General features: G+C 43.3%; 1 protein-coding gene across 4 annotated transcripts in view; it reads left to right on the top strand.

Annotated features, from left to right (window-relative positions):
* The first annotated feature begins 9,158 nt into the window (after positions 1–9,158).
* OLFM3 (olfactomedin 3) overlaps positions 9,159–10,886 on the top strand; it is a 61,229-nt gene continuing 59,501 nt past the window's right edge. For 2 of the 4 annotated variants that reach the window (XM_061630561.1, XM_061630560.1), the window contains exon 1: positions 9,174–9,302. In XM_061630561.1, the coding sequence (XP_061486545.1) occupies positions 9,174–9,302 (129 nt within the window). Of the gene's footprint in view, positions 9,307–10,886 lie in introns of all 4 variants that reach the window. The other 2 variants (XM_061630557.1, XM_061630559.1) reach the window with 2 other exon arrangements.

Genomic DNA, 10,886 nt, shown 5'->3' with positions numbered 1-10,886 from the left:
GGAGTATTTCTGGATAATAGGATGAGCTCCAAACAAGGTCAGGGAAGAATGCACAGGAGGGTCAGAAGAGGAATTGGGAGCAGATCCTTCACTGTGTTGTGATAGTGGAGGAAGGGGTATAAAGAGGTATAGAGAAACAAGTCAAGTCAAGGGGCATATAGAGACAAGTGTCTCTATTCTTTGAAATTGGAGACCATTCACAGGTAGCATCTCCCCTTTTAGGCACTTCAGGGTCCATCTGCTGGTGGATCTTTCACTACTTGAAGGAACCACCTCAAGGGCACTGGGAGGTGAGGCCAGAAAGTTGTTAAAATAGGATATTTTGCCCAGTCCAGTGACTCAGTTAGGTCTGAGGTAGGTGGCTGTTATAATATCTAATGAACTACTCAAGATTTCAGTCATACTTATGAACTACACTTATCTCATGGAAGTGGAGATGGACTGACATGCACTTCCTATTACAACAGTGGCTCAAGCGGAGGTCCCTGTCAGGAGCAGTATAACTTGTTTGCCTTTCACTTGAATAAAGAGCTGGGTGATCTTTAGCTGTTGCTTGCATGGGTAGAATTGATTCTTTATATATATATGGTTTACCAACATGTCCATTGGTTGTCGTCCCTAACAATTTAGGATTCTGCTGTTTTTCTTGAGAAAGCAAAACCCAATTGTCTGCTAGGTCTGCAGGAGAATGAACCCACCAGGCCTAGGCTAACTCTCTTTATTCTGCAGCGCATGAGATGCTGCCTGTGTGGAAATTTCCATCTGTACCACTGAGCAGACACACTGACAGGTTAAAAAAAAAGTGGATGCATGTCAACAACAATAGCAAGTTATTAAAGCTCACTCTGTATATTGCACCAACAGCTCTCGGTTATTTATTTTGGTTCGCCTGTGAATGATATATATATAAGTGTAAAATAGTTTCACATGTTGAGGCATTTCTTCTCATTTTACTGCTGCCAGTTTCTCCATTTCCCCTCAGAGCGAGGCTGTGGCTCACCATAAATCCTTTGTCAGAGGGAGTAAGGAGAGGCACCAATCTTTTTTTTTTTTTTTAAGTTAGGGGAATTTTTCAAACTCAAACAAATGCCCAACAAAAGAAGCCCTCACGTAGCCCCAGGTTAGTTCAGATATATGCCTCTTTTCATCTTCAGTAGTGTTTCCAAACACTGACTACTTAATCCTCTCAGCATTCAGACAGAGTTGGATGTGCTGCTTCAACCACATTGTATGAGGTTAGCTCTCCTACAGAGATCATTGAGGGACTCCGTGGCAGGGCGGAATGTTGTGGACTCCCAGTAATGTCAAATAACTGGGGCTAATCACCACAGTCTTCCAGGCCAAAGTCACCAGGGAAAGAAAACACATTCCCCACCATCGTGGCTTCTTAGATTTCAAATTATGTTCCAGTCCTTGTTGTTCCTTCTCCACTGTAGGTTTTATTGTTGTTGTTCCAGAATATGGCAGCCTGGTCATTCAATAGGGGGAATGTTCTTCCAGACTGAAAGACGTTCATTTGGGTTTCCAGTTTGTTTCTTGGTAGACTTCAAGATGCTGTCTCAGTTCTATAAAGCTTTGAATGGCTTGGGACTGCCTGCTCCCCTAGGGACCTGCCCATTCCTTGATCATCTTCCTTGATCATCTTCTCCTTACCTTCAGAAGTTAGGGACAGGAAGCTGCCTTGTAGTGAGTCAGACCATTGGTCCACCTAGCTCAGTATTCTCTACACTGGCTGGCAGTGGCTCTCCAGGGTTTCAGGCAGTTCTACTTGGAGATGCCGGGGGTTGAACCAGGGACCTTCTGTGTGCAAGGCAGATGCTCTGCCACTCAGCTATGCTCCTTCCCCATAGGGATAGGGCTGTTTTGGTTGCAGTGTGCTGCTTGTGGCAGCAGCCTCCCCAGAGAGTTTTTGTGTCACCTCTCCAGCACCAAGGAACATTTAGCAATGTCACCAAAACGTATACTTCTGGGATCAAGAGAAGAAGCCCAGGGATGAGGAATTCCCCTCTTATCCACCCCCCATCTGGCCTATCCCCAAAGTCCTTGACACCAACTCAGGCCTCTCATAGTGACCCACCCACCCTTTCCTCTCTGAACCCCCCACGTCAAGTCGCAGTACTCCAGCTCCAGTGGTGGCGCAAGCTGCTGAGAGAGGGAAGGAAAGGAGGAAGGCCTCTCCACACTTCCCCAACATCTGGTGTACAGCATAGCAGAGCGCAAGGCCCAGCAGTGTATTCGGAAGTGCAGGGTCCCTTTATGTTAGTCACAGACATGTCTCCTCCCTCCCTTTATTTTATTTAATTTGTTGCTGGGATGAAAATGAGGTCCTTGTTAATGCCTTCTCCCACATCAACAGACATCCCTAGAAGCCAATAAGCATAAAAGAGGAGAGTGTTAGCTACTGAGAAGAGTCCTCTGAGGCTGACTCTTCTCCTTTTACTCTGATTGGCTAGTAGGATGCTGGAGACATAGGGAACCTGCTGGGCCCTGCTCTCAAAATGTTAAGGGTCTAAGTCCCCCTGAAACCCTGGATGACTACATCCCTGGCAAGGCCAGATAGAAGTAGCCCTTGAGGCATGTAGTTTTCTCAAGGGCTAAACTAGATTTCCCAGGGGCTTCTTTGGCTAGGCCGTTCTCACTGTGATTTGTTGCAGCTTGCTGCCGCTGCCAGAGCACAGCTGTCACACTAGCAAAATAAGTGGGAAGGGGTTTTAAGGAATTTGTGGTAGTGGGGAGGAGGGGACTGGATAGGTGGGTGGGAGGGTGTGCACTTGGGGATACGGGGGGGATTCAGTTTGGCTCCAAAATAAGCTACAGTCCTTTCCAAATTTTGGGAAAGTAGCTTGGCATATTTGCAAAACAATCTGGCGTGAGCCAGGGGGTCTTGCCCACCAGTGGTTTTATTTACCTGGGCATTAGATTACTGATGGGTGTGCTTTCACGGCTTCTCACCTGCCTGTTTTTATTGCTTGTTTATTTATTGGGTCTTCATTTGCTTTCTAAGTGAAACTTTAGGATCTCCTCTTTGTGCTGCCTCCACAGAAGGCTCGTTCAGCAAGCAAAAAGGCAGGACGGAAACATTTCCAATAAATGAATAAAAGTAGTATTAGTATTCAGAAGTATGCTAGCAACCAAAATGATCAAGGGGATGGAGCAACACCCCTATGAAGAAAGGTTGAAGCATGTGGGGCTTTTCAGTTTAGAGAAAAAGTGAGTAAGAGAAGACATGATAGAGGTGTGTAAAATTATGCATGGTATGGAAAAACTGGATAGAGTAGGAAAATATTCTTTTATTGCACTAGAACCCATAGACATTCACTGAAGCTGAATACTGGAAGATTCCGGACAGACAAAAGGAAGTATTTTTTCATGCAGCACATAGTTAATCTATGGAATTTGCTCCCACAAGAGGCAATGATGGCCTCCAACTTGGATAGCTTTAAAAGAGGATTAGACAAATTCATGGAGGAGAAGGCTATCAGTGGTGACTAGCCACGAGGGCTATGCTCTGCCTCCATAGTCGAAGGCAGTATGCTTCCAAGACCAATTGCTGGAAACTGCAGGAGGGGAGGGGAACAGTGATCTTTGCACTCAGGTCCTGCTTGCGGGCTTCCCACAGGCGTCTGCTTGGCCACTATGCGAATAGGATGCTGGACTAGATGAGCCATTGGCCCGATTCGGCAGGCCCTTCTGATGTTTGTATGTTCTTATTTCTTCCTCTGTCCCTTTTTGTGACATGAGGGTAGCAAGAAAGGACTAAACCAAAGGTGATGGAAAGAGGGAGAAATTCCACTTGAGGCAGATGGTGGCCATTGGCTGCAGAATGCGGCATCCTCAAAAACGTCGTATTTTACATTTAAAGGAACAAGTTTCTGGCCCCTCTGGCTTGAAAAGAAGTGGGAGCTATCTGGTGACATCTCCAAAGGATTTGCAGTGGGCAGAGGTTGGGGCTTCCCTGAGAAGAAAAGAAAAAGAAAGCCACAACTGTTTATATGTAAAAGGGACTATATTTCCCCCCCCCCAAAGAAAGAGTTACACGCAAAAGTGTATAAGGAAACAAGGGCACCATCTTACGTTCTTTTTTCTGTGCCAGCTGCTTCACTGCTACATTTCTGGACCCAGTCAGAAATATTGAGAGCTGAGAACGAGCAGTAAAATCCTTCTCCACACTAAGCCAGAAGTCTGGCTTTCCACTGTGATAAGTTGCCACCTGGATAATGATCATCTCGGATGTATCTGCTGTGTTCATCCATGTCAGAGAGCTGCATGGCTAGAAAATTTAGTGAAGGGCTGCCACCAGGTTGAAGAGGGTCCTGAACAAAGTGACCTCTAATGTGGCCTATCTTCTTAGTGGGCAGGCTTCCCAGCAGGAAGAAGCAGGCAGCAACAGGTTGTCGGGGCCTGCCGTTTAAATTTCCCACAATGCCATGTAGCGATGGTATGTTGGGTACATTGTGGGAAATCAAAATGGTAACCAGATCCAACCACCTCGCGCTGCTCAGAGTGCCTGGCTGGGGGCTGGGGAAGAAAGAGGAAGCCAGGACAGGCACCAGTGACTGTTTCTGCCAGGGCCCTGGATCCCTGGCAGCTGCCCAAGACTGCCAGGTGCTGATGCTGGCTCTGGTTTAGTGCAGTTGTAAGGTGGATCTGAAGGACTATTTTATCACATCTTTGTTTTGTCATGTGATAAAAACCTTCTTGCCCCTGGGCAAGATGATACAGATAACCAAGTTGCTGAGCAGTTACACACCCGCTACTATAACTTCCAAGAGAAACTTCAGCAGTAGTGTGGAAATCAGAGAACAGATATGAGAAGACCACATTGCTATACATTTTAACTAGCAATTTGCATCTGATGTGAGATAACGTTCTCCTTACCCGTGGCAGGATATTGTAGGAGACTCATTTACCGAAAGCACAGATGTGGCAGTTAAACTGTTCCTGGACTGTACCGTTTCACATGGCAGTTGTGGGGCTCACATGATTGATGCTCCTCTCTCTATGTTATAAATACATTAAATTAAAAATCCTGCTGCATGTACAAAACGAACATATTAGTGAGAAGGTTAGGCCAGCCATTCTCTCCCTGACACCTGGATTTGCATATTTTAGAAGAATTTTTTTGTAAATATTTTGATTGATTTTTCAAACAAAACCAAAATAAATAAAATAATAAATAAAAACAATACAACATCCAACACTCCTGGTGTGTACAAAGCATATTTGCAATATGTTGCAGGACAGCTCAAAACAGGCAAACTCAACCCTTTTAAGTTTCTTGTAAATACCCTCACCATAGGGAGGCATGTGTTAAGGGGGGAACGAGAGCAGGATCTTTGCCCATTCATGTAACTAAAGAAAACTGAGGAGATATTTTTAATGTGAAATATGAAACCAGGGATGCTGGCCCCTTCAGCTGTTCTTGGAGTACAACCCCCATCATCCCTAATTCTTTGTCATGCTAGCTGGGGCTGATGGGAGCTGAAGTACACCAGCCACATCTGGAGGGCCACAGGTTTCTCCATCCCTGTATTAAATAATGTGATTTCCCTACTGCCAATCTAGGAAGTTTTACTACTGCACTTGCTCTTTGTTTGAACTAAACCAGAAAGTTATCATAGAAATTGTGGCCACACTGCGATGAATTACTATTTCATCAATGAATGCCTGCATCCACCTATAATCCACTGAAGACACACAATTTCTGTCCATTGATTAGACTAGATCTTACCACATGCAAGTGCCAATTTTTCCAGTGCCATTCTTTATGTAGTATGGTAGCTGAGAGTCATATTCTATTTCATATAGTTTATACTAACTGCTAGTTGTTTATTTTCCATGGAGTTAAGCTACACATTTCAAATAGAATTTCGTTTTCTTTCATTTGCCAGTGGACTAAAACTTAGCCAATTTCCAAGGACCTACTTTGGGGGAATTGTATATTTTCTGCAAAATCATATCCCATCACACTCGGCATCTCCAAGAATGAATTCAATATTTAGAAGCAAGGGATCGATTTTGTATATATTCAGCCAAGCCTCACAGTCCCTCATAAAATTATACAGCAGATCACACTGTGTTTTGAAATAGGCACTGATCTTTCTGTACATCTCAGTTAAATCAGAGGGCTAGATTTAAATAATTTGAAATGTGTAAAGGGAAAGAGGAGCTTTGGCTTGCATTTGGAACACAAATTCAGGGGTATGAGTAGGAGGGTTGTGCCAAATATGATCTAATTTTATACTCACTTTGTGACACATGTGACAAACACACATAAAAAGCCATACTTTGTCAACCATTCCTGTTTCTTTAACATTGTGCCATTTCCAGTCTCCCAATCTCCACAGTCAGCCTTGGCCTTCATTGCTTTCAAGGACAAATATCCAACTCCAGCAAGCAGTGGAGGCTGCTCTATTAGAGCAAATAGGGGACTGACCCACCGGTTTCAGTCTGCCATCAGCCACCTCCTGCCTCCCGTCAGGAGCTGTCTCTCCCTGTCATTGGCTCTGGCTCCACTTACTGTTGGTCTCCCTGTCTTCTGTCCTACTCGTCCCAGTGGACATCAGCCCCCACTGCCAGCAAGAGAGATCTGCATGCATAAGCAGGCAGGCACTATTGGAAACAGCCTCCCACACATGTCATTCATACCATTTCAGATGTGCATCACACGGACATCCCTATCTAAGTTGCTACTTTCATCTGAGCCTTGTTGAATAGGTTGGATGATGGCTTCAGGTAAATGGAGCCAGGGGCAAGCTTTTGTCTTTCTCTAAAGTAACAAGAGAATATGGAAAAAATGCTTACATTATGTACAAAGTTACATAGAAGTAACTTACATTCAATCTGTGATTAAAATGGAACTTGTCTCCAGTTAAGCATGCCTAAGAGCCAAGCCTCAGGGCCAATATATGCTACTGGTTACTCGCCGCTTTCATGTGGCAATAACCTTCTATGATACAAAAGAGGCAGAGAAGGTCATAAGGAGCTATCTCATTTTTATTTGTTAAATCATCCCATAACAATGTACAATGAAATGTTTAACATGCATTCTAAAACACAAAAAAATACAATCCAAAAATAACATAATAAAATCCAAAACAGCACAGATAAGCAAGCAAACAACAGCCACACTCAAATTCTCTTAGTCATGTGGAAAGCTAAAATAATCTCATTAAGAGCTGAAAACCTACAAGCAAGGAGCAACACAGCCAGAATAAAAGCAGAGAGAAAATGCCAAGTCAAAACATTTGTCCATCTAGCTCAGCTTGTCAACACTGAAGGGCAGAAGGTCTCCACGGCTTCAAAGAGTAGGCTTTCCCATGCTAGGGATTGAACTTTGGGCCTTCTGCATGTGCTATGCTACTAATCTAAAGGGAAATTTCAGACACAGAGATCTCTAAACCTCTATCTGCCAACAGCCTCTTTTTAGGGGCTACCAGAAGCCTATAGCCCAGGAAACTCAGGTGGCCTCAGGTGAACCTTTATTTTAAGACAGGGTGGGGCTGTGGAAGCGGAATTTCTGAGAGGGTGGCAGGAAACACTTTCTCATGGGCCATGACCAATCCTGTAGCACTGTTAAAGAATAATAAAGCTATTGCATTATTCGGCTGAACTTGTAGCTTAGTTCTCTACTTGTAATATTGTCTCTCCAGATCAGCCTTTCCCAACCAGTTTGTCTCCAAATGTTGTTGGACCACAACTCCCATCAGCCTCAGCCAGCATTGCCAATGGCTGAGGCTGATGGGAGTTGTGGTCCAACAACATCTGGAGGCACACCGGTTGGGAAAGGCTGCTCTAGATAAACTGTGATACCATGAGCCATAGCAGAAAATTATGGCAATAGTGGGAAACTGTTGTTGCTGATGATGATGTTACTCCTGTTCATGATAATGTGTATATTTGTAGAGTGTCATTGATGTATGTGATATTTACAGACTAATATAATTAAATAAGTAAGAACTCTGTCCCAAGGAGACAACAATGTAAACATCAACATAAAGATTACAGTCTAAATTCCAGCATTGAGCAGGGAGTTGGACTCAATGGCATTATAGGCCCCTTCCAATTCTACTGTTCTGTGATTCTAGATATCAACAGAAGAGACACGAGAAGAATGGGGGGGGAGGGGAAGCAGTTACATGCATCTAGACTGCATTGCTGTACGTGAGGACTAAAGATACAAGTATTTATGACTGTCCTGGACATCAGTAAAGTTGTCACACATTTAGAAACAAATTCTGGCACCTCACAAACAGGATAGTTTTAGCATGTTATTTTACAGCAGTCTCTTTGTCTTAATTTGAAATTAGCAAATGTCTTTTCTGTCCTGTTTTTCAAAGCAGCATAGATAAAAGCCTGACTTGTTAGACAGCAACGGCCACAAGTGTTACAGGTGTGTGATTCATTGTGCCTAGGTGTGCAGATGAGTTGCTTAAAAGAGGACACACCATCCGTTTCCTCATCTCCATTATGGATTTGTACATGTACATTATGGATTGGTACACATATTCAATCTGCCAGAACTGATAGAGGCAAATGTGCAGCCTGACACCCTTCATGTTTACTGGGAAATCAGTGCTGCAGAATTCAGCACCCTTCCATGATTACACAAGATCTGTATGCACACATTGGAAAGAGCTGTCTAGAATGATGGCCTTTAGAAGTTCACAGCCTCATCAGTGGTTACGTGCCCCTCCAAATATTGTCTGTGAATTAGAAGAGACTCCATTTCATACCTATCAGCTACGTGTAGCAGGTTAGCTTTGTGATGCCTGTCCCTGGTGACTTTGTTAGCCATCCGGGCATCTCCCACCGGTTGAGCTAACTAGATTTTAGCAGATTCTTTAGAACCTTCCCTTCTCACCCCCCTCCCTTTTCTTCCCTCCGCAGGGAAGCAGTAATAATTACAGGCATATAAAAGGATAGTGTGTCTGTGGCTAGCCTGCTTTAGTGTTTGGTGGTATGAGGGAGAAGACTAGGAGATGCACTGGGAGGTGTTGGGGAGAGAGACAGAGAGGCTGCCTGGATGTGTGTGTTTTTAGTGGATGATTAAATCTGGGGAGGCTGATCCCCTTTCATGCTGTGGATGTTGTGATCTGCAGGCACGCCTCTCCCTGCCAGCCTGCACTAGGATGATAATCAGTCACTATGAAAACTCATTAGCCTCCACAGCAATGAGTCCTCCACTGCTCAAGCTTGGTGCTGTCCTTAGTACCATGGCAATGATCTCTAACTGGATGTCCCAAACGCTCCCATCACTGGTAGGACTAAATACCACCAGGCTATCCACTTCTAATACTCTAGTAAGTAACTTCAATCTCTTGAAAGCCTTCATTTGGGGGAGGGGGGAACATTCTGCATTTTTTAAAGATACCATAAAAGTCTGTAATTATAAGTTTACCTCCTTGTACATTTGTTTTGAGTAGGAAACCCCCAGGCTCTTAAGTAATTCATGTTGTAACCTAGACCCTACAACTGCAGTACAGTTGGAAAGAATCTTTGCAGACTGGCTTCAGGAGATTTTTGAAGTGGGCTTGTCGAATATTTATCTAAAACAGTGGTATTGTATGCAAGTGTTACAGTATTCAAGATTTTGTTAGTTATGGCTGTTTTTCTTTTCTTCATTTGCAGGAGGATTATTGCTATTTCAGAAATATTGCTGTGGTTATACAGAGTAAAATAGGTTAGACTTGTCAGAGTTAATTTTATTTTATTGTAAAAACTATCATATGCTGCAGAGCAGATTTTTTTTCTCCTGCTGCTAGGTTATAATGCAGCATATAAATATCCCTGAATAACATTTTAAAGGTAGGAGCTTTACAGGATGGCCAAACAAGTACTTGCAAGCAATCTGATAGAGGAAAGAATGACAATTATTCTTCCCAGCTTCCCATCTATAGATATCCTGCCACTTTTTCTTATGGATTTAATCTTCCATTTATGACTACTTGCAGTTCATATATGATGCATGCCAGTAAATTTCGTTCCAGCATAACAACAGCCAGTACAAAATTGCTTGTATCTATTTCGTTCTGTGGTCTTAATACAGGCATTGGCTTAATAGCCCGGTGGAAGGAGTGAATCCTTAGTTCTTTGCCATCTCATTTGATGAAAGAGAGCTAATGAAAGTTTGAAGAGAAGGCACTTAACTAAATATATGTGAGAAATCGTTCCTCCGTACCTGTGCTAAAGCTCAATGTAATTGCAATCAAATATCAGGGTAAGAACAGCTCAGGGCTAAATTTCGCTTAAAAACTAAAGATGTGATTAATTTACTGATCAATGTTGAATTTGCCAATAGCCTGTGGACAGGAGAAGATAATTATAGGAGTGAGCTTCTAGTGCTGTTCATTTGGACTCCTTGTTTTGCTATTTCTAAAGACCTTCTAATGTAGTCCTATTGATTTAAGGGGAAATGTGGGTGGAAGGGAAACAATCCTGAATATTTTCAAGAGATGCCCCTGAATATCACCCACCTTTGTACCTACTGGAGCTCTGGAAAGATATGAGTGCATTTGAACTGTGCATCCATAGCTTGACTTACTAAACTTGATGGATCAGCTCTTCACCTAAAGTGAACTGGCATAGCTCTCAAGACTTCAGTTGAGCTGTATCTTATTATGGTTAGAGGCTATACATTGTGCATCCTCTCCCTCCTCCCTTCACCCCTTTTCGCAGTCTTTATTGAAAGTACTTTTGGGGGGGGAACTCATCGGGTTTAGTTAAGATGTCTTGGTACAGCTCGCAGTAAGGGGCTGAAGGGACACTGCTTGCAGCAGTTGTATGGTGAATGAATACAGGTTTTTTTAAAAATGTAAATTTGGAAAACCTGCATGGTGTAGTGGATACAGTGGCAGACAGGGAATGAGGATATCTGGGTTCAAACA

This window comes from Rhineura floridana, chromosome 6 (genome assembly GCF_030035675.1).
Source record: "Rhineura floridana isolate rRhiFlo1 chromosome 6, rRhiFlo1.hap2, whole genome shotgun sequence".
Classification (NCBI taxonomy): Eukaryota; Metazoa; Chordata; class Lepidosauria; order Squamata; family Rhineuridae; genus Rhineura; species Rhineura floridana.
This window is presented reverse-complemented; position numbering and strand designations above follow the sequence as displayed.